This window comes from Zootoca vivipara, chromosome 8 (genome assembly GCF_965207765.1).
Source record: "Zootoca vivipara chromosome 8, rZooViv2.hap1.1, whole genome shotgun sequence".
In the NCBI taxonomy this organism is placed as follows: Eukaryota; Metazoa; Chordata; class Lepidosauria; order Squamata; family Lacertidae; genus Zootoca; species Zootoca vivipara.
Genome location: NC_142591.1, coordinates 76094429 through 76121883, shown reverse-complemented (window position 1 = coordinate 76121883; position 27455 = coordinate 76094429). Strand labels below are relative to the sequence as shown.

General features: G+C 47.0%; 1 protein-coding gene across 5 annotated transcripts; it reads left to right on the top strand.

Moving 5' to 3' along the window:
• Positions 1-128: 128 nt before the first annotated feature.
• Positions 129-26103, top strand: LRATD2 (LRAT domain containing 2). 5 transcript variants are annotated; one of them, XM_035126256.3, is made up of 3 exons: positions 129-565; positions 6062-24611; positions 25837-26103. In XM_035126256.3, exon 2 carries the CDS (start codon positions 6064-6066, stop codon positions 6952-6954), a length of 891 nt encoding a protein of 296 aa, XP_034982147.1. In that variant the 5' UTR covers positions 129-565; positions 6062-6063; the 3' UTR covers positions 6955-24611; positions 25837-26103. The 5 variants fall into 5 exon arrangements, with proteins under 5 accessions (XP_034982147.1, XP_088532014.1, XP_034982143.1 ...); XM_088675888.1 differs by having other exon boundaries at positions 129-724; XM_035126252.3 differs by having other exon boundaries at positions 129-724; positions 6059-24611.
• Positions 26104-27455: the final 1352 nt, after the last annotated feature.

Here is a 27455-nt window from a genome sequence, read left to right as displayed (position 1 = left end):
AGAGGAGCACCTCCCCGAGGGGGGAAAAAAACAACGCACAGAGATACGCACACCAACTGCTGCTTTAACTCCTCCTCCTCTCCCCCCCCCGATCTTTGCCCGCCCCCAAACCAAAGCTCCCTCCACTGGCTGCGATCGGCGCTGCGCGCACCGAGCAGGGCGCACGGAGGAGGAAGCGCCACCAAAGACGCGCGACTTTGGTGCGTTTGGGGAACAAAAAGCGAGCGGGCGAGAAAGCGCGCACCCGCCTCCCTCCCGGGAGAGCCGTGCCTTTAAATGCTGAGGGCTGAGCGCTCGCCGGGGACTCCAGCGCCCGCCTCGCTCTCCCCAGCCACCCGCTCCGGCTCCCGCTTGTTGCTCAGGCCGGCTGGCGAGGCGGGCGCGCGGAGCGCACAGCGCGGCGACCATGAACCACCTGCGGCCGGGCTGAGCTGGAGGGGGGAAGCCATAACTCTCTGTTGGCTGTTGCTCCCCCCAAGGGGGTACGAATAAAATCCCTCCAGCCTTCAGGGACAAGGCGGACTAACCGGCTCCCCCGAGAGCCTCGCAGCAGCGCCGTCGCTTGGTAAGTTTCCAGCGCCGTCGCCACCACCAAGCACCCGCTCTCCGGACGGAGGAGGAGCAGGAGGAGCGGGGGAAGGTATGGGGAGTGGATCAGGTGACGGCAGCCAGGCACACCTGGGCTGATCTCCGGCTTGTTTGTGCAGAGAAGGCGGCGGGAGAGGTGAGTGACTCTGGCTGCTGCCGGCTGCTCGCGTCTCTTTCGGGCTGCAGCTGGGGAACCTGGTGGCCGCCGGCACCCCGCCCCTCCTCCCCACCCACCCCCCGCCAAAAAAAAAAAAAACTTTGATCGCTGGAGGAAGAATGTGATGGAGGAGCGCGAAGGGGAGCGCAGCTCGCGGAGAAAAAGATCCCGCTGGAAAATAAACGAAGGTGGCCGGGAACTGCTGGGCTTTCAGCGTGTTCCCCAGCAAACACGCCCTTTAAAACCAACAGCCTCGTAGGCAAAGTTAGCCCAGATGTGGAGTGGCGTTTTTTTAAGGCTTTGGTTATCCTTCGGGTGCTTTCCAAATTAATTCGGGAAGAGGCGCTTCAATAAGGCTGTAAGAGTCCCGTTTGCATTTTTCTGTCTACATAAAAAACCCCGCTAATAGGAGAATGTGTGTCTTGCCCCTTAAGAGTTCTAAATGTTTGGAATGAAGTCTTTCTGAATGAAATTGGATTTCACTCTCTCAATAAGCGTGTACCCTGGTGGTCTTTGGCAAGGGGCCGTTCCAACCTCAGCCTCTCCTTGGCAATATGGAGAGAAGAATGTCCTACCTTGCTGGGTTGTCGGATGAACTGATTAGATGATGATGGTCTATGCCAGTGGTTCCTAATTAGCTAAGTCCCGTGGACCCTGTTTTTCAAAAGCCAAGCCATGGACCCCCTACTTTTGTATTTTCAAAAAATATTTCTTGGGTAGTTTTGTTATGTCAATAGTACCACAGTCCCAGTCCCCACCCCCACCCCCACCCCCACCCCATGGGTTACGCAAACTCCTACTTGGGAACCACTGGTGTATGGGAAGTGCTTTGGAGACTCGGGGAAGAGTGATCAAAATGCAGAATTTTAATACTGGCATTTAATTGCCATTTCAACTGCTGTTTATTTTTTCTTGCCCTTATCTGCTCTTCAGAGACATAGGAAGCTGCCTGGGATGGTTTGGTCATCTAGGTCAGTATCATTTACAGCAGGCATCCCCAAACTGTGGCCCTCCAGATGTTGTGGACTACAATTCCCATCTTCTCTGACCACTGGTCCTCTTAGCTACGGATCATGGGAGTTGTAGGCCAAAACATCTGGAGGGCCACAGTTTGGGGATGGCTGATTTACAGCGACTGGCAGGGGACGTTGCCACCATTCTTGAAGATACCAGGGACTGATAATGAGACCTGAGGTGCTTTTTCCCTGAACAGTCGCCCTTCCTCTGTCTAGCCACTGTCAGAAGTGGGGTGATGAAGGAGGCTGATGGGCCCTCCGCCTGACCCAGTAGGATCCTTCTGATGCTCTTACTAGAAAGGGCATAAATGATGGAAGGGGCCACCCTGGTGAATTTTGAGAATCCCCTGGGATCAAACGCCCAGCAAGAGCAGCGTTTTCATCTTGGGTCCCTTCAGCTCTGCTCGGCCTTCTTTCAGGAGCCAGTAGATGGAATGATGCAGACATTGAACTCTGTGGAGCAAGAGTCAAAGTGAGATTTTGCTCGCAAGTTAAGTGTGCCTGGGGCTGGAGCCTGAAACTTACCCTGCCTTGCCTCTGACTGTGTGGAGAGCTGATCGTCATGTCTAACCTCTAGCCTTGCTATATTCTATGATCCCCCTGGGTTTCTGAGGCCTTGCCAGAGCATGGTATTGATCCGTCTTCGAAATAAGCCAGGCACATTTTGTACCTGGCTTCTATTGGCCACTTGTGACCAATTGAAGATGCCTGGGTGCCAGTATGGCACCTGACACCTCCACCATCTGGAGGTGCATGTCTGGGGATCCTTGGGTCTTGGTTGTTTTCACACACGAGCAACATATCTTGTAGAATTCAATCAGTTCTATGTTATCTCCGCAGTCGGAATGGATTTCAGGAACCAAAATGCTTTTTCTGTGCAGCCTGAGCAGGAGCAGTGAACAACATTATAGTTAACTGTTGTCTTCACTTATTCCACCCAACTGCCCTGCTCACACTTGTGAAGGATATTCTTATGTTAGGAATGGTCCATTAATGTCACCATTAAGGAAAAGAGGCTGGAATAGGCCAATATATATGTGGACTGTCCCTGGATGAAGTGACTTTTCTTCTTGAAGTTCAAGGTTGTCATCTGAATTGGCCAGATACAGTATTTAATTGAGAATCAACCACAGCCAGTCCTTCATTTGAAAAATTAGAGCAGTCTTTCCCCAATATGCCAACTAGGCATTCCATTTTGGGGACTGCAACCCTGGTTTAAGGAGACATTTGGTGCCTAGCTATCTGAGTTTCTAATACTGGCTATTGATACTGACTTCCTTCATCAGAGCCACCACAGAGTAAATGTTGGTGTGACTGCAAGGCTAGCTTTGTAATGCAGTAGAACCTTTTTGCTTTGTGGAACTGCTCCAGAGCTCCTCTTCTGGGCCTTGCTATGGGAAGTAAGGAACAAAGGGTTGTTTTGTTTTGGTGACTCTGTTGTTGTGGGTTTTGCTTTGACTCCCAGGTTCTTTAAATCAAATGCTCAGGTTTATGGCTAGCAGCCCTTGTCCTTTCTGGTTCCTCTCCTTGCTCTCTTAGCTTCTTCCCTCCTCTTTAGATGAAGGTGGTTTGTTAAGATTAAGGAGCCTGTCGCTTTGCTCCTTTTACTCTATAGCAGGGTTCCCCAAACTTGGGTGTCCAGCTGGTTTTAGACTACAACCCCCATCACCCCTAGCAAGCAGGACCAGTGGTCAGCGATGATGGGATTTGTAGTCCAAAAACCACTGGAGAGACCAAAGTTTGTGAAACCCTGTTCTATAGGGACAGGTACACTGTGGCCCTCTGGACATTCCTGGGCTGCAACTCCCATCACCCTTGAGCACTGGGATTGATGGTAATTGGAGTTCAGCAGCAGCCACAGCTTTGCCATCAAGCAGTGCTTCCCAAACCCGGGTCTTCAGGTGTTTGGGGACTACAATTCCCATCATCCCTTGCTAGTTAGAAATGGTGGGAGTTGTCCAAAAATTGCTAGAGACCCAAGTTTTGGAAACATTGCTATAAAGTAACATGACATGCTGATATTATCTCATTTAGCAACAATGAAATTGAGACAAGTATCCTCTCAGCGTTCATCCTTCCCAAAGAGTGGCAAATGATTTTTTTTGGGGGGGGGGTAGGGGGGGTAGGTGGAAGGGAGGATAATCATGGCAGCAGTTGCCTTTTCTTCTTCTTTTTAATCACATTTAAATGGTTTTACAACACAACTTGCAGAGTGTTGCACGTGTGCATCAGTCACATATAAAAAGGGAAATCTGAGCAGGGACACTGTTAAATAACTGAATCATAGGATGCAATGCCAAGACTTCAGCTGCCCATAGCTTCTCCAGAAGCAAACAGCTGGCACTCTGACATCAGCATCACTTCTGTTTACATAGCTGATAGATGGGAGCCATCCCTGGTCAAAGCGGCCGGGTTTAATTTGGCCTCCCAACAACCCTTCTGCATTGTGTTAAGTGCTTTGCTTTCTGTGCTCTTCAGCCAAGGCAGCAACCCTAGGCAGGTGGCAAAACGGTACCCTTTCAGGCTCTCACCTGTTGTGTCATCGTAGATTCACCCCATGTCTCTCTGTTGCATTGCAAGCCCCTTCTCTTCTAACAGCTGGGGAAACTTCTTGTTACCTGAGCTCCCTTTCCCAGCATCCTTCGCACCATGTGATACTTCCTTAAGTCTGTTTCCTGCTACAGTTGGAACTGGCCGAAACTGCTGATTGGACGGACACACACACACACACATACACCCTATAGTTTCCAAATCGATTTGCATCTCATCCTACACACCCCACGTTTTCTGTAGCAACCCCTCTTGGCTGCTCATTGTGTTCCTTTGCACCATGTCATTCTTAATGTGGTCTTAGGGAGCCTAGATGAGGCATTGAAATGCCGAGCATCAGCTGAGAGGTGTGTATATGTGTGTGTGATAATTATGGGGATTGCAGCAAACAGATGGGGGAATGCGACCCTCTCCTCTCCTGCTGAGGTCTTTAGCAAAATCCCTTTTCTAGCATTGGTGTTTGCTGGGAAGGGGAATCCACCCCCAGCTTCTCCCCACAACCCCCACCCTGCACAACTGATGCTTGTTGCATTTTTTATAAAACAGCCGTTTCAGCACAAAGACGTATTTAACATCCTGCCTAGTTCAAGCCTGAAATATCTTTCTTCAACAACTCTGTTCTGTGCATAACCAAAAATATTTCTTCCTCTGTCACTTGTTTGCTCTGTTGCTTTCCCCTCCCCATTCTCTTTAGACTTGCCTGTGCAGTATGGGGAGCTTTTATCCTGTTCTGCAGGTACATTTCCAGATCAAGGGGTTAGGGGAGGTGCTCAGCCACCTACACACAAGTGTTACAGCAAATGCTTTGCATGTCTAAGATCTCCAGTGCAATCGCTGGCATTTCTGCTTAAGAAATCTCAAGTAGCAGAGCTGCAAAAGATCCTTGGCTTTAGGCCCTGCAGAGCTGCTGTTTGTCAGGGTAGAGCTGCCCCGGGTTTAAATGGTCTGGTCTGGTATAGGTTGGACCTGAGAGTGGTCACTAAGCAGTGTAAGGAGGGCAGAAACGGATTGTGGATTTAGACACCCAAGGCTGCAGCTCCCAGGGGCTCCTTTTCATTAAGGAGGGGTGGAAGTTGGGGGTCAAGTTACACAAAAGAGTCTCTTACTTTTGGACGTGTGTATATTTGCTAGATTTGGCGTGGTTAAGCTCAGGCTGTCCAGCTTATTTTGCTGGCCTAAAACCTACCCCGGCCAGCAAGCCCAATGGTCAGGGACGCTGCAAACTGTAGTCTAGCATCAACTGGAGGGCAACAGGTTCCCCCATGCCTGAACTAGAGACACTGGGGAGGTTGTAACATGGGGGGGGGAAGCTCAGGCTTGGTGGCCAAATGTGGCCCTCCATGTTTTTCAACCTGGCCCTCAGGGCTCTCTCTAGAGCACCAGGCCAGCTTCCTGTCCTCATGGGGTGGTTCTGCCTAGCTGGAATGTTTCCTTGGATAATGCCTCTTGTTTGGCTGGATGGAGAAGAAAGTGCAGAAACTCGCTGACTGGATAAGGGTAAAATTTGTACCTATTGCCCTGCTCTCTTTTGCCTCTGGCCCCATTCATCACTAGTATGTGGCCCCTGAAATGTTGCCCAGAAAGAACCCTTGGGTTGGAAAAGATCTCCCATGTCTGCCCTAAGAGTTGCAGTATTGGGATAAATGGTCATGCAGTTCTGCAACCTGTGAAGTGAGGGACTAGCTCTGGGGGGGTTCTCTTTGGGGGTTCCCCCTGCACTAATGCCTCTGTTGGTTTTTTCCTTCAGCAGGCATGGGGAACCAAGTGGAGAAGCTGACACACTTAAACTACAAGGAGGTTCCCACCACAGATCCGACAGGCGTGGACAGGGATGAGGGCCCCCGGATTGGGGTCTCCTACATATTTTCGAACGACGATGATGACGTGGAGCCTCAGCATGACTCTGTGGTGCCCGACCTCGGTGGAGAGCGCCCCACGCCTCAGCCTTACGACCCCCGGCTTCACGAAGTGGAATGTTCCATCTATTACCGTGACGAGTGCATATACCAGAAAAGCTTCTCTGGGGATGTGACGATGCTCGACGGGGTGGAGGGAGGAGGAGGAGGAGGGGGCCACCTGGCCACCTACACTCCAGAAAACCTTTTGAACCGGTGCAAGCCTGGGGACGTGGTGGAGTTTGTCTGCCAGGCCCAGTACCCTCACTGGGTGGTCTACGTTGGGGATTTCCAAGTCGTGCACCTGCACCGGTTGGAGGTAGTGAACAGCTTTCTGACCGACGCCAGCCAGGGCAGGCGGGGGCGCATTGCCAACCAGCTGTACCACTACAAGCCGCTGAGCCCGGCCACGGTGGTGCGGAACGCCCTGGACCAGGTGGGCTGCAAGGACCGGGACCTCAGCTGGAGGAACTCAGAGTGCTTTGCCGCCTGGTGCCGCTACGGCAAGCGCGAGTTCAAAATCGGCGGCGAGCTGCGGATAGGCAAGCAGCCGTACCGCTTGCAGATCCAGCTTGGGGAGAAGCGCAGCCACACGCTGGAATTCCAGAGTCTGGAGGACCTCATCATGGAGAAGCGGAGGAATGACCAGATCGGGAGGGTGGCCGTCCTCCAAGAACTGTCCAGCCACCTGCAGCCGGCCGAAGACGGCGACGGCAAGGATCCCGGGGTCCAGACAGCCAAGGAGTAAGCGGGGCTTGCACCGCTGGGCCCAGCCTGGGTGACGCGATTCAAACTGAAGGCGGAGAAACTGAGCTGTTATAAGCTCCTTTGGGCTGCTTCACTCCAATCACATGTGAAGGGAAGTGGGGGGGGGGAGAAGCTGATTAAGTGTCTGTGCTTTAGCACTTAACTCCTTCCGCGCTTGGTAGAACCAGCAACTTTATTTTTTTTCTTTTGTTTTATTTTTTGGTCAAGGGTTTAAACTCAGGGAGATCTTCCTTCCTCTCTGTTCTGGCGTGGTTTTCTCTCCCCCAGCCAGTTCCAAGTCGTCTTCTTCCTCCTGCTATTAGCTCCTGCAGCTTTAAATTGGATGAAGTCCAGTGGCTCTGGGCTACATGATTAAAATGCGGAGCCTGGAAGTTCCCCTCTGCTGTCTGTTTTCCCCCTCCTTTACCTCCTAGTTTGCATTGGCATTTCTGGAATCTATTTCAGTCCTGGCCTCCCCTGCCCAAGGATCTAATGGCTAAATCACTGTTAACCACTGTGGAATGGGGTTGTTGGCCACTTTGCATTGGCTCCTTAATAAAGAGAAGCCAGCCTTTGGAAGGCTGTGGGATGGAGGCTCCTGAGTCCCCTCTGTGGGGTCTCTGAAAGGAGCCCTTGTTATTAGACTCCCGCTCCCATCATCCCTGCCCATTGGCCATGTTGGCTTGGGGGGTGATGGGTGTCGGAGTCCTGCAACACCCAGTGGGCTACTGGTTCCGCACCCCTGGTGTAGGAGGACAATTGCAACTTCTTTTCATTTTTAACCGAGGAACCTAAAATATGTTGGCTGCAAGCAATAGGCTGCTGTTTCCTGGTAGCAGGACAGATTTCCTTCAGGTGCTACCGAAATGGTTGGCAAGGCTTTCCCTTGAATTCTGTTGAGCCATATGACCCACTTTCAATATATCTCACAGGCCAGGTTTTTTTTGGGGGGGGGAATCATACTATTTTGGTGGCAGTGGGAGAAGGATTAAATCCACTTGGCACCATTGGGGTGTGAATTGGCTTCATAGCCACATACTGTTTGGGCACATCTATGTTATTGTGAAATGTGAATTAATTCTACACAATTTATTTGCACACTTGGAACTGATAGCTCCCCCACCCTTTTTTAAAGGGTCCTAGGGTAGAGTCCAAAATTTCTGGGTTTGCATGACAGTTGGCTTGGAGGGCAGACATACCCTGATTTAATTGCTTTTGGAGATCTTAGTGATCTTAGTGATTTGGAAGAAACTGGTTGTCTTCCTCAGTTTGTATTGTAATTTGGTTTGCTTATGAAATTGATTTCAGGATCCCAGGAAAACTGTTTCTGAAAGGTTGTTTCCCCCCCCCCCACCTCAGTAAGCTCTGCAGATTGTAGCAAACCCTCTCCCTTTCTAAGTAGCGGATTGGCAGTAGACTATGGTTTTCAAGCTGTGGAGCTTCTGGCTTCACCTGCTGCACCTCGATTCCTCTGGAAGCCTATCTAAGTTCTCCTGATGTGCCACTGCGCCATAACGATATTATTGGGGGAAGAAAGAGGGAGCAATTGTTCTCCTTTTGGTGATCTGATTTTTAAAAGCCATTTGACTCGTCAAGGGATCATAGTTGCAGAAGGAGAGAGATGAAAAGCCTGCCTTTGTAGTGTTTGTGGCTTGCTAGTGCAGGGTAACAATTGAATTGGCCCTGTTTTTTGAAAGCTCTTTTCATTTCAATGGGGTTTATGTAAGAGCCATGCTTGATGACTTGTTTTCTGCCTGAGAATTGCATCCCACTAATAGCACCCAGAGAACAAAAACAGGGTCCTTCACCCAAATGGACTGTCAACTTTTTTCACACTTGGGTGGGGGAGGGGCAAGGAAGAGAGAACTTAGTTCTTGAATGAGCCACTGGTTTGACTTGAGCAGGGCCGGCCCTACGTATAGGCTGGGTGGCGCAGGGCACCATGGCGCCGGCCTGCTAGGAAGGCGCCGCAAGCTGCGCCCGCCCGCTGGCCGGACGGTCCGCCGCGCAGCTGCGAGCTGCACCCACCCGCCCACCGCGCTGGGAAATGGGGCGGGAGGGCGCCGGAGAGATCGCGCTGTGCCTGCCCGCCCGCCCACCGCGCTGGGAAACGGGGCGGGAGGGCGCCGGAGAGATCGCGCTGTGCCTGCCCGCCCGCCCACCGCGCTGGGAAACGGGGCGGGAGGGCGCCGGAGAGATCGCGCTGTGCCTGCCCGCCCGCCCACCGCGCTGGGAAACGGGGCGGGAGGGCGCCGGAGAGATCCGGCGCACCATGGTGCGAGGGGCGCTTAAGACGGCCCTGGACTTGAGTAGCAAGAATTAGTACTGTATTCGGAAACAAAGTGTTTTCAGTGCAATTAAGCAGAATATATAGTATATCCCCCTCTCCCTTTCTTACAGCTTGCTGTTCTCCGCTACTTGATGCAGAAAGGGATCCCCTTGCCCTGCTGTCCATTGCAAGATTAAGGGATGTATGTGGATCACATGTAATTGGAGAGGGGGGGGCTGTACTCCTCATGAAACATACTTTGGGGTATTCCCATGGGAGCTAGCAGGCCTGTTCCAGGAAAAGCAACTTGTGGATTGCGAGTAGTTTGGAAGGCAAAGGAATTTCAAGTGCGATTCCGTTGTTGTGACTCCGAAGTTAAGGAAATTGTAGCACATAGGAAACGGTTTCTTAGCTTCCCCTCCCACTTTCTGTCAGTTCACGCTCCCCTTCCCCTCCATAGCTTTTCTAGTGGTCACAGATCCAAGTTTCCCCCTGAAAACCTAGCTCTCCCTTCCATTGAGGCCTCTGTCCAAGTCTGCAGAAGGGAGGGTTGTGACAGATGACAACTTCTTCCAGCACTTTGTTGCCATAACAGGGGAAGCACCTGCTGCAATTCTCCTTTCTTTGAACCACTATTAAAGGCACAAAAGGAGCCTTGGCTTCCCGTTAAATCCTGCAACTGTATCCTGGCTCCAGAGTCGATTCTATAAAGTTATTAATGATTCCAGTCCTCAGTTTTGTGTAGGACGAGATTTATTCCACTATGTAACGAGTGGTTGTAAAATTATATTTTCTTATGCAAGTATTTTTTAAAAAAGAAAGCCTATAATGAGAATATTTACATTTCTTGAAAGTTGTTGTATTATTTTCACATGCAAAAAAAAAAATCCTCCAAATCGGTTATTATTTTTGTCATTGGTGGTCTAAAAGTATTTTCTAGGTCATAAATCTACTGTAAAAGAAACTATAGATGTCAAACATTGTGAATCTATGTATCTACAAGGTACTAAACTGTAAATTTACTGTGAAAATTATTTCCCCCTGTGTGTCCAAACACTGGAGACAGTTGGGGGGGAGGACCTTTTTCTCATCAGCTTTTATCCCCCCCCCCCCAAAAAAAAACCATGATGTGCTTTATTTGTAAAAGCAAAACCTATACATTATTGGACAGCTTGCTCAGGTTTAAACAAAACTCATTTGTTAACTGACGTGTTGGAATGATCATGCTTTTATTTTGACAAGTGCTTAATGCTCATGGAGCTGGTCGGGTGGAAAGATCAGAAGAGGCTGCAAAAACGCCCCCACAACACCCTGTAGAGCAGAGAATTATAGGAAGAAGCTGTAGTAACCACCTCCCCTTAGCATTCTGTGCAGGTCACTAAGGCTCAGTCTCCTATTTAGCACCTTGTGAGCAGTATATATAAGGTGGGGGGAACCTTGCTTACAATTGAGAGTAGGTCTACACACGACTTGAGACCTGCCAAGTTGAACACAAACCATTAGGTCCTCATTAATCTTTCTTTCTTTTTGCAACAAAATTAGGCGTGTCAAGCCCCATGGCAGGTCACAATACATGTCAATGGTGGGGGGCAGGACTTTGGTGACTGACTAATCACGCAGGCCTGAACTAGCCCCATGTCACATCTTAGCTCCTTGTTTTCTAAACCCTTGACCAGAATGACATGAGTCGACCAGGAGGGATGGTAGATGTTTGCAAGCTAGCAGGGCTGCATGCGGGAGCTCCATGCTGGGAGCTGTGTTGCAGATGGGGCTATATTAATCTGCTCCCTTAATTGAAAACATGCTTATCTTCCCCCTCTCTCCTTGTAGGATCTGTTTCCACTTCAATAAGAAGGCTGCTAGTGGTCCCAAGAGCTCAAAGCACAAGGCAAACTTCCCTTGGGTGAGGCACTGGCAGGTGCTGGGACAGTGATGGCCAAACTCGGCCCTTCAGATGTTTTGGACTACAATTCCCATCTTCCCTGACCACTGGTCCTGTTAGCTAGAGATCATGGGAGTTGTAGGCCAAAACATCTGGAGGATTGCAGTTTGGGGATGCCTGGTGTAGACACAGATTGGGTCAAATGTCCACTGCTTCCCTGCCTGTCCACACGTCGAGTTGGTGATGCTGAAGAATAGCCTGCTACACCTGCACTTTGGTGTGTGTTCTTTAGCCTTGAGCTTTCCACTCCTTGGTTTGACCGGTCTGTCCCCAAACTGGGAACGAGTCGAGCTGTGTGGGCATATCTGCACTTACACTTGTGTAATTGCTGTGGCTTCTCACCAAGAACCAGGGAGGTTCCATCACCAATGATGGTTCTTCGGTTTCTGGGGGGGGGGGGGAATGACTATTAAATGTGTCCAAGATACAGCTATGCCTTCTGTTTCACTACGTGGCATTCAGTGCTAGTCCTACTCAGAGTAGATCCATTAAAGCTAGTAGACATGGCTAATTTCATTAATTTCAGTGGGTTCACTCCTAGTAGGACTTCATTTTAGCACTAAGCAGAATGATGGAACCATCTCCCCTCTCCTCCCCCCATGTTCTGCTTTCGGGTTTCTCCTGACCCTTCTTTGTAGATTTGAGGGGAAAATATGTTAGGGGGGACACATTCACACCAAACATTTAAATATATTTATTGATTTTATAGCAAACAAAAACATACAGAATACAAAATACAAAAAACACCAAAATAAAATTCCAACTTTCTATATCTTAGTTCAAATCTAACACTCTTGACTTCCTCATTCCTCCTCCAACTGCGTTACATTGTAAATCATCTTTAGTAATTTCTACATCTGGACCTTAAACTTAATTTCCATGTTAACTAAGCCTTTTTTATATTACATTATTGTAACTTAACATATATTTCAAATCCTTTTCCAAACTTATAACTACATCTAAATATATTTACTCCTCTACATTTTATATTTCTACAACCTCTCTGTACCTCCTTCACTTCAATTAGTTCTATCCATTAATATGCTTATTCTTTAAATAAACTTTAAATTTCTTCCACTCTTCTTCCACCGCTTCTTCCCTCTGATCCCAGAGTCTCCCGGTTAGCTCCGCCAGTTCCATGTATTCTATCATCTTCCTCTGCCATTCACCCACCGTTGGTAATTCTTCATTCTTCCAATTCTTGGCTATTAAAATTCTTGCTGCTGTTGTGGCATACAGAAAAAAAATAACATATTTCCTCGGTAATTCATCTCTACACACCAAACATTTAAATAGCTATGATATCACTTTAAACTGCCACGTCTCTTCCCCCCTCCAAAAAATTCTGGGAGCTCTAGTTTGTTAAGGGTGCGGAGAGTTGTTAGAAGGCCCCTATTCATCTCACAGAGCTACAATTCCCAGAGAGTCCTGTGAAGAGTGAATTATTAAACCACTTTGGGAATTATGAAGGGAATAAGGGTCTCCTAGCAACTCTCAGCCCCCTTAAACTACAGCTCCCAGAATTCTGTAGAGAGGGGCAGCCACAACTGTTCAAAGTGGTATCATAGCGCTTCAAATGTATGGTCTGAATGTGGCCTTAGTGCTGCGTTGAATTCCACTGCTTAACTCTGAGTTGCCCCCCCCCCCTCCCCAGCAATGCCTATGGGATTCCTCTGGAATAAGTGGCTTGAATGTTTGAGCCTTAACTTCCTATTTCTCAAGGTGACACTTGAGCCCACTCTGCCTTCCCTTGAATCATTTGGCTTTGGCTAGTGCTAATGGAATGAGTCACGAGTGCTTTGAGGATATACATTTGCATGTAGCCTGGGCACAACTAGGCTTTGGTTTCCAATGCCTTACTAAAAAGGTCACTTCTTGAAAAAACAAAACAAAAAACTTTAGCCTGTAGCTTAAAACACATTTGCCTGTTTGGACTTGTAGGAAGTTGTGATTCGAAGGCTATTGGAAAGCAGAGAGGCCTTTAAAGAACCCTTGTTTTTGAAACAAGTCACACTTTCCATTTGATTCAAAGATTGTGCCCTTCTGACACATCACCAAGAAAAGCCTGATTTTTTTTCTGGGCAGATGGGAAAGTCAGTGTCAGGGGATTCTTCGACTACTCTAGAGTAACGACGCTCCTCATGTTACTTTTCCATAACGTGTTTATTGGTGCTGCTATGTACAGTGAGGAAGGTGTAGAAACATGTCTTCTTACTCCGATGCAGAATCCGGAAGTGCCCCCCGGCGTGAACGCCCCAACATAAAAGTCGCGGGGCACTGAATCTCCTCCCCTTTCTTCTCTTTCGTAATTCCGGAACCGGAGGAAAAGGTCTGCATTCCATGTTTTCCCTCTCCCCCTTTTCCCCTTCTCTCTTCTCCCGCCGGTAGAATCATAGAATCAGAGTTGGAAGAGACCACAAGGGCCACCCAGTCCAACCCCCTGCCAAGCAGGAAACACCATCAAAGCATTCGTGACATATGGCTGTCAAAGTCTGGGCTCTTTCCTCCTGCCTGAGCCCTGGCACTCTCTCTCCGTGTCCTGACTAGCCTCCCACGAGCCTGTGCTTCCTTCGCTGCTCGGGGAGGGGCTGCTCTTGATGATAGGGGGAGGTACTCTGTACTCTCTCCCCCTTACAGTCAGCATACCAGTGCACAAGCTCACCAGGCAACTGGGAGGATCAGATTTATGTTGGGGTGTTTTTCCTGTCTGCATATTTGTCTGATCAATATTATCCCTATTTTTCAAGAGAAACGATTAGGGCAAGATGTTTATGTGTGCATAGTGCTCAGGCTACCTTGCATGTGCAAAGAGGCCCATGCAGGTGTAGGAAATTGAACACAAGAAACTGCCTTAATATGCAGGCAAGTGGGCCGTCTCACTCAGTACTGTTTATACCAGCGGTAATCTGGATGTTGTTGGACTCCAACTCCCATCAGCCCCCGCCAGCAAGCCCAGTGGTCAGCAATGATGGCAGCTGGAGCCTAGCAAACATCTGAAGGGCACCCTGTTGGCAATGTCTGGTTTACGCTGACTGGCAGAAGCTCTCCAGGGATTTGGGCAGGGGACTTTCGTAGCCCTACCTGGTTGAAGCTGGAGACCTTCTCTATCCAAAGCAAGGGGTCTTCTCTTCCAGACGTCTTCATGGAGGAACAGGGTTGGTGGCTGCGTTGCAACAGTACGTTCCACCCTGATGTTGCTGCATTTGTTGTACTGTCTGAGAAGGTCCCTCCAGGCATGCAACTGTTTCCATGGAGAGCTTTGCTTTTTCCAGGAATGCATGTGTATAATTAATACATATGAGTATTTGAGGGGAGGAGCCTGTTGCAGCAGAAGCCACCTCTCGTGTGTTTTGTTTTGAGTGCATAGCCATGACTGAAAAGGGATGGTCTGTACACCATTCCCGGCTGGCTGAGTAAAATCAACAGCACAAGTGTTTTCAATGAAAAGTAGCTTGTGTTGCAAAAAGCCCTTAATGCAGAACTTGCAACTATAGGGGTAACTTGTTTACACAGTACAGCACAAGTCACTGACATCCCTGGGGCTAGTCTGGAGCGAGGGCTGCTCCACGCTAGGCTTCCCCAGCCTGGTGCCCTCCGGGTAATTCTGAGCTACAATTCCCAGCAGCCCCAGCCATGATACCCCAGCATCAGGAATGATGGGAGTTGTAGTTCAGAACATCTGGAGGGTGTCGGGTTGTGGGGAGCTGTTTTAAACCAGACAGAGATCACATGGCGGCCTGTGCTACTTTCCAGGTGCAGACCAGGGGTACACCTGGAAATCCTACAGAGAAAATCCCCGCTTGCGGAAAGCTAGCACAGCAGGAACAAGGCTCAACTCGAACTCTTCTCGGTCACATTTTGAAAAAAGAATTAATATTGACATTTGAACACTAGCCCTTGCTACATGCACCCTGAAGGGCTAAACTCCAAGAACAGTTTTACCCCATGATCTTCTGTTGATTTAAGACTAGCTCCGTGTAAAATCAATATTCTGGCCAGACGTTCTAATACTTTGTTAGTTATATTAAATATGCTGGCAACCTGGCCATCAAAATCCTAATTATGGGACCCCAAACACCCACCCACCCACGCTTGGGGTCCCCCCCCCCAATTCGGAGCTTCTGTGCCTTTTTTTTTTTTAATCCGGTGTGACAGAAGGGGAATGTGTAGGTGGAGTTCTTTTTTCCCTTGGAATAAAGGTTCAGTGATTTGATCATGTTGCATAAGAAAAGATAGCATCGCCTCACCCCTGGGACTGTTGCCCTGTGCCTTTGAACGACATATGACATAAAAAAAGCTTCGTATGACATAAAAAGCTGCCTATTGCTCCATCTAGCTCAGTATTGTCTCCGCAGACTGGCAGCAGCTTTTCAGGGTTTCAGACATGTGACATTCCTACCTGGAGATGCCAGGACTTGAACCCGGCACCTTCTGCATGCAGAACAGCAGCTCTGTTACTGAACTGCAGCCCAGTAGACACTTTTGAGCAGCAGCCCTCTTTGGTAATATTTGGTAAGATATGGAAGGGAGTTCAGATGAACCCCGTCTCGTGATAAAAAACACATCAAGAGGATAGGGGGATGCAGGCTCCCCTTAGTGTTCACTTGCCATACACACCACACATTAAAAGCACATTCCCTCCCCCAAAGAATCCTGGGAACTGTAGTTTGTGAAGGCTGCTGGGACCTGTAGCTCTGTGGTGGGCGAACTACAGTTTGCCTTGTATGTACACAGCCTTTGTTGATTAGGTACAGTGGCTAGAATCATAGCTGTCAGCTTCCGGATTGGAAAATAAGAGATCAGCAGCCTCACCCAGCGGCGCAGCACAGGAAATCGGTTCTGCACATGTCCATACATGCGCAGAAGCAATTTTCGGTGCCGGGCTGCCCGTGTCTGCATGTCTGGGCACCGGAAATCGGTTCTGCGCATGCGCAGAGGCGATTTCCGGCAGCACTCGGCAAGTGAGCGAGCAGCCAGCCGAGCGAGCGAGCGAGGCATTTTACGGGGTGGTGGCTGGCTGCTCGCTCACAGCGGGGGGGGGGGAGAGTGGAGCCTCCCTGGCCAGCAGGGAGGGAGAGGAGCTGCTTCAAGTCTGGGAAAATACGGGATATCTAACAATCCGGGATAGCAGCGGGAAACGGATTGAAATAAGGGAGTTTCCCTCAAAAAAACGGGAGGGTTGACAGCTATGGCTAGAATCTGGATAATCGGGCACAGTCTGTAATCAAAAGTAAAATTTCTTAACCTGAAGCTAAGTTACCTTTTCCCCTCTGACATGAGGACTAAAATAAACATTTGAACATCCAGGAGGGATTTAAAAAAACAAAACAAAAAACAGGTTACTAAAGGAAACTGAGTACATAAAATGCTGCTTCATATTGGCAAATTACAACCTTGTTTTTTAAAAAAGCATTCTGTTTTCACCTGAATTCTCCAAATTACAAAACAGGCAATGGGTTTCATCGGAGGAGAGAGGTATGAATTTTGCACTTCATCTGTGAAATGCTAGGAACATTGGAAGCTGCCTTCTACTGAGCCAGACCATTGGTCCATCTAGCTTAGTATTGTCTACACTGACTGGCAGCAGCTCTGTGGGATTTCAGGCAGGCTTTTCTTGCTAGCCTATGATTCAAACCTGGGAACCTCTGTCTGGAAAGTGAATATGCTACCAATCCCCCCCTCCCCATATTAGCACATTTACAGCTAGAGTTTTCCCACGGGCAATAGAGGGTTGTTTTGTCAGTTGCTTCAACATCTGTGCTCTTCAATGATTAGCCATTCACAGTTCCTGATAGCAAGAGTATAGGAGCAAATGTTTCGGAAAGCAAAATATGAAGATCTTTTTTAAATAAAAGGCAGTACAGTACTGTACAGAATCGAGTACGTTTAGGTAGAGGAGATTAGACTATATACTATATATAGCCAGCTGTCCTTTCCTTCCCAGTTTCTCCTCCACTGTTCATTGGTTTGTTTCCCATCCACCAGTTTCCTGAATCAAAAGCTGGAGGAATAACTGGATATCAGTGAATGGGTTAGGATGATTTATTTATTTTTAATCCACAATATGTAGCCTTGTGAATGAAAATCGGGGTGATCTCTGACTTCAGCCTAGGTACTTCTAACCATCGCAAGATTTGCTTTGTATTTTTTTTAATGTAACAAAGACATGCCATGATACTGTCCACAAATGTTAATAGCAATAGTTCTTGTTTTCTCCATGAACTGTGTAATTCTGTAAGTTTGTGTTTCCGAAACTTCTAATCGTGGGGTACAGCGTTTTGTTTTTAAAACTGAAGGCCCACTTCATTCTTGCAAAAGGTATGTTTTCTTAATTCATCCATGTGGACTCTCTTCCTTGGAGAGAGTTTATATTGTCGCTGGCACCTCCCTTTCAAGAAGGCCTCAAGACTGGGATTAGTGCTTTCCAAACAGGGATGCCTCTGAGATTTTCCCATGCTTCCTCATATAGCCTGGGCTGCATTAGAGAATATCAGGGCGCCCTTCCCCCTTTCTTGGGGTGGCAGTTCTGCCTAAATATTGATGGAGAGGTGTGATTCAGCAATGCACAGGTAGCTCCTGGATCCAAGGGGCATAGAGTGCTGGATCCATCCAGCTTTACATTTCCCTCCCCAAGGCACCCCCTTTTCAGCCATCTCATAGCACAAAGTGTACCCCAGGCGTACGGTTTGGGAATCACTACTGTTTTTTGTCAGTGAATGTTGAAATGCTGTTTGCTCAGACGCCAGTTCTTTCCATGGAAAAGTGAAGATTCCTGATTGTATGACTTCCTTCAAAATGAAGGGCATTGCCTAGTTATTAAGAGGAAATAAAATAAAAATAAAATATTTATAATATCTTTTACATGCTTTCCTGCTGAGCGTTCTTTCCCCGCGTTCCTTACCCTTCCTTTTAAATCTAAAACTCTGAAACTGCAGTGATTTTTCGATGTTGATGTGCAGAACAATTGGGGGATTAGAGGGACTATTGCAGTTCCCCCAAAGGAACATAAGAAGCTGCCTGATGCGGAGATGGACTATCAATCCATCTTGCTTGGTATGGCCTATGAGGAATCTTCAGCCTGTGGACTGAATGCATCCTGCCAGACTTCTCCACTTGACCTACAGGACAATCCCCAGGCCATATCCCCCCTCTGGCCTGCTTTAAACCCCCTTGGTATTTTTTTTTTTTTTTTGGTCTTGCTGGAATGCATCCTTCCCCTGAAATGACATTTCTGGCTCTCCTGGACTTTGGGAAGAGTAGAAAACTCTGGCTCTTGCGTGGCTGGAATGTAGCCTTTAGTTCAAAGGTATCACACATAGCATTAGGACATCCCCATTTCCATCAGAGAAATGTTGGAGGGTATGTTTTCTCAGTTCCCATTAATTTCTCCGGTCGCAGATTTAAAGTCTTTCCAGGCAAGGGTCAGCCAAGTCCAGATATTAAACACATCTAATAACAAACCAATGGCCCCCTCACCCTATGACTGCTCTTCCGCTACCAGGCCTCCATTTTGGTGGGCTCAATTATAACTACGTCACAAGCCATAAATCTTCTTAAAACTGTCCACAAAGAATTTTAACAAACTCCAGCTGCTACTGTAATCACATTAGGGAAGCTTTGATCTTACAAGCTTATCAAATGAAATACAGATACATCGCCTGTTATATATATTCCAATATCCACACAGTTTATATTTTACAATTTCTTGCTTGTTCTAGGTATTTTAGACGGTTCTTCCAGGGAAGGTTGTTAAGTGTAATCTTGAAACATAAAAATAAAAGAGTCTCACTCCCCTTTCTGTTCCGTCTGACATACGCTATCTTTGACACGATGTTTCCTCAACTCTCTTATCTCTCAGTGGCTGAATTTTCTGGCAGTGTCTTCCACCCCATCGTTTGAAGCATGTCCATAAATTTAATTCCAATTATTCCTCTTAAATCATGGAACTTGGCACGCAGGCGGAGACAGCGTCCAGGAGTGCCGGGCCATCCAGGGGGCTTTCCAGCCAATGCCCCCCAGCCCCTCCTTCCTTCCAAATTTGGGACCGGGTAATGGGCAGCCGCGGTTGAGACTGCATCTTCTCTCCCCCGGGAAGAATTTGGGGGCTGCTCTACTCCCATAACAGCCTCTGAGCCCCTGGACGGTCAGAGCGATGGAATGTTCGGCTGCCACCCATCGCACCCAAGCAGAAGTTCCTGCTTTCTCAGTTCCCATAGTGCTGCCCACAAAAGAAAACCCTACTGGATCAGGCGCAACAGCCCATCCAGTCTAACCCATCCTGTTCTCCCCATGGCCAACCAGATGCTGGTGTGAATCCTGCAAGCAGGACCCAAGCACAAGAGCATCTCCCACTGCTATCAGCCACCAGTAGCCATCTCCTCCATGTCTTTATTTTTCCTCTTAAAGCTATCTAGGTTGGTGGCCACAACTGCGTCCTGTGGCAGCGAGTTCCATAGTTTAACTATGTACTACATGAAGACATGTAGGAGTACGACAAGGTTGTATATTGTCTCCCTGCTTATTTAACTTATATGCAGAATTCATCATGCGAAAGGCTGGACTAGATGAATCCCAAGCCGGAATTAAGATTGTAGGAAGAAATATCAACAACCTCAGATATGCAGATGTCACAACCTTGATGGCAGAAAGTGAGGAGGAATTAAAGAAACTTTTAAGGAGGGTGAAAGAGGAGATCGGAAAATATGGTCTGAAGCTCAACATCAAAAAAACCAAGATCATGGCCACTGGTCCCATCACCTCCTAGCAAATAGAAGGGGAAGAAATGGAGGCAGTGAGAGATTTTACTTTCTTGGGCTCCTTGATCACTGCAGATGGTGACAGCAGTCATGAAATTAAAAGACGCCTGCTTCTTGAGAGAAAAGCAATGACAAACCTAGACAGCATCTTAAAAAGCAGAGACATCACCTTGCCGACAAAGGTCCGTATAGTTAAAGCTATGGTTTTCCCAGTAGTGATGTATGGAAGTGAGAGCTGGACCATAAAGAAGGCTGATCGCCGAAGAATTGATGCTTTTGAATTATGGTGCTGGAGGAGACTCTTGAGAGTCCCATGGACTGCAAGAAGATCAAACCTATCCATTCTTAAGGAAATCTGCCCTGAGTGCTCACTGGAAGGACAGATCCTGCTGCTGAGGCTCCAATACTTTGGCCACCTCATGAAAAGAGAAGAATCCTTGGAAAAGACCCTGATGTTGGGAAAGATTGAGGGCACAAGGAGAAGGGGATGACAGAGGACGAGATGGTTGGACAGTGTTCTCGAAGCTACGAACATGAGTTTAACCAAACTGCGGGAGGCAGTGGAAGACAGGAGTGCCTGGCGTGCTATGGTCCATGGGGTCACAAAGAGTTGGACACGACTAAACGACTAAACAACAACAACATGAAGACATACAGTAATTTCTTTTCTGTCCCAAATCTTGCAGTATTCTGCTTCATTGGCTGCCCATGAGCTGTAAGTGTTATCTGAGAAGGAGAAAAAAATATCTCTATCCACTCTCTATGCCAGGTATCCCCAAACTTCGGCCCTCCAGATGTTTTGGACTACAATTCCCATCATCCCTGACCACTGTTCCTGTTAGCTAGGGATCATGGGAGTTGTAGGCCAAAACATCTGGAGGGCCGCAGTTTGGGGATGCCTGCTCTATGCTATGCTTTATTTTTAAAAACTTTTTTTCATGTCGCCTCTTGCTTGCATTTTTCTCTGAATTAAAAAATCCCCAAGCGCTGTGACCTTTCTTCATAGCAGAGTCGCTCCATCCCCTTGATCATTTTGGTGGATGTTTTCTGAACCTTTCCCAACTCTACAATATCCTTTTGGAAGTGATGCCTCCAAAACTATGCACAAAGTTCCCAATGTGGTTGCACCATAGATTTGTATCATGGCATTATGACATATTCCATCTTATTTATGACCTCCAACAGAAGGTGGGGAGGGGGTTTGATGGATTCTAGTGTTGCACAGGCTGCCACTGAAATTTGAGGTAACCAGAAGGTCTGCCACCGGTCAGGCCATTGGCTAAGCTGGCTGAGGCCCCTAACATCTGGTGGCTACCAGGTTAGGTATGGGCTGGTCTACACCATCTGGCAGTGATGCTCTAGGGTAGGGATGGCTAACTTGTGACCCACCCATCATCCCTGTCCATTAGCCCAGCTGTCTGGGGCTGATGGGAATTGGAGTCCACCAACATCTGCAGATCAACAAGCTTTGGACAACCGTACTCAAGAATGTTTGAGTCTTTCTTAGTTGTAGAGGGTGCTCTGCCATTGAGCTACTTCCCTGCCTTCATCAAATAAAGATTCATGCAATGCATATAAACTGCCATAATATATATGAATAAAGTAATCTGCCATGAAGATTTTTTCATTTAGCAATGCCTCCCCCCCCCAAAAAAAATCCCGATTTACAATAAAAAGTGTGTGTTGTCTTGACTTTCAACAAAAACAGCTCATTCAAATGCAAGCATTGAAACTAAGAACAATATGCTTTGCATCATGTCATATTGTATCATATCATAATTATTTTTTCATCCACCCTTCAGTCCCAGTACATGTTGCAACATTAAAACACAATATTAAAAACAATTTAGGGTTAGGATTACATATAATGATGTGCATGGGGGGGGGAATGTGAAAGACCATGATTATCTATTTCCTGAAGAGATAAAGAGTTGCTAACTGCAAAATCTCATAACCTTCAATATTATCACTGGGTTTCTTGATTCCTGAGCAGGATCATTTCCCAGAAAGAGTGTAGTAGAATGCACGAGATGTTATTAATATTATTATCTATGCGCCATCTGCCATTTCCCAGCGTGAGTCCCACAGAAACAAATTGAAAACTCTGCAAAGACACTGTAAAAAACAAGAAGGTACTTTCTTCCACATGTGGTGGACGTGCCCCCAAGTGAGAGACTTCTGGGAAAAGATTTATAATGAATTGAAAAAGGTGTTGAAAAACACTTTCGTTAAGAAACCAGAGGCCTTCTTACTCGGGATAACGGGGGATGATATCCCTAAGAAAGATGTTGTTGTTTTTCTGTATGCCACAACAGCAGCAAGAATATTATTGGCAAAGAATTGGAAGAATGAAGAATTACCAACTGTGGATGAATGGCAGAAGAAGTTGATAGAATATATGGAACTGTCTGAGTTGACGGGGAGACTTCGGGATCGGAGTGAAGAAGCAGCGGAAGAAGATTGGAAGAAATTTAAAATTTATTTGAAAAATAAGCGTATAATAGATTGAATTAATGGAAGTGAGGGAGATACAAGGAGGTTGTAGATAATACAAGGGTGTGAAATAAGTATTGATAGAAGATAAGGAAAAATTAATTAAGAAGTAAGATATAGATCGAGTTTATAAGGATAAGACATAAAAGATAGAGTAATAAGGTAATATTGAAGTAATAATTAGAGTTTATATAAGATTTAGTACTAAGTATGAAATACAAAGAACCGCAGTAGGAGGTGGAAAGAGGAAGTCAATTAGATTAGAAATAAGAGTTATAAGTAAGAAATTTTGTTTTTTGTATTTTTTGTATTTTGTATTTTTTGTGTTTTGTATTATTTTTTGTGTTTTGTATGTTTTTGTTGTTTGAAAAAATCTTTAATAAATACATTTTAAAAAAGAAAAGAAAACTCTGCAAAGACACAAGTTGCTCCTTCACAACTCTTGTCCCTTTCAATGGGGCTTGTGTCAAAGAATTTCTTAATGGTTTTCCAGTCCATAAACAAGCAGATAAGTGCTCATAAGCAAGGTGTGGGATGGTTGGTTGTGCCTTTCACATCCGCCTTGAATTCACGGCTGGTCTTCCCCCTCCCACTCTGCACCCAATTCAAATGCCACCCCTTGTTCCTTCCTCCATCTTCTGGGCAGAAAAAGAAAGTCATTCATGCTTTCAATGCTTGATGTTTCCCCCATCCACCATCCCTCTGTATTTTTGTTGGAAGCCGCCCAGAGTGGCTGGGGCAACCCAGTCAGATGGATGGGGTATAAGCAATCTATTGTTGTTGTTGTTGTTGTTGTTGTTGTTATTGTTATTATTGTTGTTGTTTAGTCGTTTAGTCGTGTCCGGCTCTTCGTGACCCCATGGACCATAGCACGCCAGGCACTCCTGTCTTGCACTGCCTCCCGCAGTTGGGTCAGACTCATGTTCGTAGCTTCAAGAACCCTGTCCAACCATCTCGTCCTCTGCCGTCCCCTTCTCCTTGTGCCCTCCATCTTTGTGCCCTCCAATAATTGTTATTATTAAATAACATAATATATGAAGGAAATAAACAACTATCTGACTTTTAGAAGACATCTGAAGGCAACCCTGTATTGGGAAATTTTTAATGTCTGATGTTTTACAATTTTTTATACATGCTGTAAGCCACCCAGAGTGGCTGGGGAAACCCAGTCAGATGAGCAGGGTATAAACCAGGCATCCCCAAACTGCGGCCCTCCAGATGTTTTGGCCTACAACTCCCATGATCCCTACCGGTAGCTAACAGGACCAGTGGTCAGGGATGATGGGAATTGTAGTCCCAAAACAGCTGGAGGGCCGAAGTTTGGGGATGCCTGGTATAAACAATAAAATTATTATTAATGATATTATTAATATTATTATTATTAGATGCTGCATAGTCCTACTTCACCATGGAGGGGAAACACAATCATAATGTACACATAGAACTTGGCTTCCTAAGCATAAAAGCTTTCATTTTTCTCTTTAAAGTAAGCTATATGATTGTAAAAGGAGTGTGTGTGGGTGCCAAAATTTCAGAAGCGCAGGTGGGTGGCTGTCAAGTGGTTCAGGGTAGTTGTGGTTCAGTGCCTCACTCAGTCTTGTGACTTGCACATGATAAATGATGCAAAGATGATAGAAATGTGTGCACGGAATGAGGCAATGCCGCGCCAATCGACTCCATTTGCACAGCGCATACCGGCTCCAGAATTCAGCTGCCCTTCCTTGATGCAGAATCTGGATTTCCAGAGAGTGGATTTTGCTCTTACAGTAGTTAGAGGGGCTTAGCAGAAAATCCTTTTACAGTACTGAGCTGAGTGCTCCTTCTGTAGGAAAAAGAACCCCATTTGATCGTCTGGTGAGTTATGACCTGTTCACAGACATCCTCCTCCTGGCATCCTGTTCAAAGCTCCCCACCCCCAGCTCCCTGCGAATATTATCATACCCATTCCTCGCATACCAAGGTGGGCTGGCCGTGTGTGAGAGGAAAGGTTATCCAAGCATCACTTTTGTGACTGGCTCCATTGTACGGCGAGAGGCTGTGGAACCAGATAAGTCAGAAACCGGCGTGCTGTCATGACTTGGAAGCTTGCCACCGGAGGGAGATAATGCTGACCGGGCAACCTTATCTCATGCCATGCAGTTCCTGCGAGGATGAAAGAGGACCAAAGCCGCTCATAAGTCTGGCCGACTTGGTTTCAGGTAACAAAGTGACCAGGCCTTTCTTTGAAACTGGAGACGTGGGGCCTCTCCCGAACCTTCCGATAGGAAGAGAATCCATTCACCAGGCGTTTCCAGCCTGTTTGCATAGATGAGGTGCCATTCATACAATTAGCAATTGCATAAATATAAATGTAATAAATAAATTAAACAAACCCTTTCATCACTGATGAAGATCAGGAATACCAGTAGTTCCCCAGCCCACAACCCACACTCCTGTACTGTGCCTGTAATTTGCATGGGGGGGGGAGAGCTCCCATTGTTGGCACCAATGGGATTTTTCCTTTCAATGCAAGTAGCTGGGGGCGGGGGGGGGGCATATCAACCCAGACTGAGACTATGATGGGGGGGGGAAGAATAGGTTAATACACCCTAACCCCCATCACCAAGTTTCAGATTCAGATCAGTCCACACGCACACACCACTTCTTTTTGCATGAATGGCTTTTTTTTTTTTAAGTCATTATCAATGGAATGAATGGCATTTCCTGTACTTTGCCCATAGAGGTACCAATGAAATGAACTCTAGCCGAGTTTCATAGTTCCTGTTTGCTCGATGCCACTGAAGGATTGCTAGGCTAGCTGTTGCTTTGATAAAATGAGCAAAGATTTCCCAAGCAACTTCCTGGGAACTCTGCCCTCTTTTATCATTTGCTTAGGCTAAGCCATGCAACCGGGGGGAGGGGAGGGATTTGGATCGAGGCTGCCACTTCTCGCACTGTGGGTTCCTGATTGTGTAGAGAGCTCTGCCCACATTCAGGTGAATGTGGACAGAAGCCGAATGCAGCCTTTCCCCACATAACACTGGGAAGTTTGGGCACTAGGGGGCAGGTCATACACAAGGACATGTCGTGGAGCTTGCAAGTCTATCCCTGCTTCTACATACACCTGAACACACCTTGGATGTGTTTATCCCTCCTTCCTGATGCATGCACACATAGGATGAGGAATGCAAATGCAGCTGTTAACCATTTCCTCCCCTGTTAGGTTGAGGATGAAAATTGCTCACCCGGAGCTGCTATTTGCCTTGGGAGGGAAGCTGGTCCCCAAAGGGGCTTTGAAAAACATCCTACATTACAAAGTGCTGGATCAAGCATTTGGACTTTGCATTCTGTGAATGACAGGAGAACAGGCAAGTCTTTAATTTTTAAAACTCTGAAATTAGCTAACGTTCAGTGTGGCTTTATTCTCTCTCCCATTGGCTGCAGGCAAACGCTGGAGGAAGTGGGAGCTGTGATGCATCCAAGAACAGGAAATGGCAAAACTGAATGGCAGGAGTGCTTGGAGACCCAGGGGCCACGGCCGTCTGCCAGACCCCTGCAGCCTTCTCATTTGCAACCATTTTGCAAAGCTTGCAAACTGTTTTTCCTTAAGATGCTGCATACCTTGGGTTTCTCTCCTGTACATTTTCAACATGCAGCATGAAAACAGAAATCAAAGCTGTTCTCTCTTTTGAAATAAAAGGCTGCCCCCTTCTCACCTTGCTTCATTGCTAAGGCTGCCGCATTATGAATGTCTGCTTTGACATCCTGCGTTGGCATGCGCCACAGCTGTGCTGTGCTGGTCCAAACTGTGTGTACCACTTCACTGGATCCAGATGAGGAGGTGCAGCCAATGATATCACCGGGGGGAGGGGGAGCTGTCAGGTGAGCTGCAATCCAATGGAAAAACAGGAGGTACCGGTATGTTAAAAAGAAACTGTTTGGAGTGGTTGAGAAGTAGTAGGGAAAATGGTAATACTGAGGATAAAAAGACAGCACATATACAATAGTTGGTAGAATGAAGTGTATATGCCACATAGGTCTTTATATTTAAATTCATATATTGCTCTCCTCCAGGTTCCCCCCCCCCCCCGGAGGTCAATGCTCTACCTGACAATGCATGAGTAGCTCAGAAATCACCAGGAGTCTAGTGCATGAGGTGGTTGGATGCGTGCAAAGCTCAATTGGTCAGAACTGTTCGGTTCCATATAGTAATCCATTTAGAACAAATGCCTCTTCCATCCCTTGTTGCAAAACCCTTTGGATGTCAAATGAGGACACAGCCTCTTGCAGAATGTTCAATGTATAAGTGCATACTCAAAGAATATTTAGGGAAGAGTTGCTTTCAAAATCAGTGGAAGATGATTTTGAATAGGTTTTTTGGGGGGGAGGGGGGAGAGATATTCTTAGCAGGAAGGCAGATCGGACACTGCCCCCCTGATCAACAGTGGCAGGGTTGTCAAAACACTGTGCATTGTATCCAATGCTAGTTATCTGCAGAGTAGATAGGCTAACTTAGGTCCATTAACTTCAGTGGGTCTAACTCTGAGTAAAAGTTAGTTGGCTACAAGCCTTTGCTGGCCCCAGCAGCAGTTTGCAGGGGTTGGGAGAATGGTCTCCTGGAGCAACTTCTGAACTTTTAGGACGTTATTACGGAAGTGCCTGGTTCTTCTTTTGCTCTGCTGCTTTACTTTGGTGTTACTAGTTAGTTAGTTAGTCAGATATAGCTGGTGTTAGTATGACTACCTTGTTTTCTGCGCCCTGAATCCCAAGCTCATCTTTTATAGAGAATGTCAGTTTGTAAAAAACTATTTGGGTTCCGCCGAGATTAGAGAAGCCATAAAACAGGATCATTATCATAATCCTGTTGCATTATTGAACACTGAAGTAAGGGCCTGGAGAATATGCAGGCATATTTGTGGAATGACCTTTCCAAAGCACATCCTGACCTTCCAGATAGCTAAGTAGTGAATATTAAACAAGCCCTTAAAAGTTTTAGGGGCTGATGCATTGGCAACTCGGTCCTCACCGCTTCTCTGGCCGGATTGGAACCATCTCTCCTGAAG

Coding starts and splice junctions, on each gene's coding strand:
- LRATD2 (XM_035126256.3), top strand. CDS start 6,064: ATGGGGAACCAAGTGGAGAAGCTGACACACTTAAACTACAAGGAGGTT.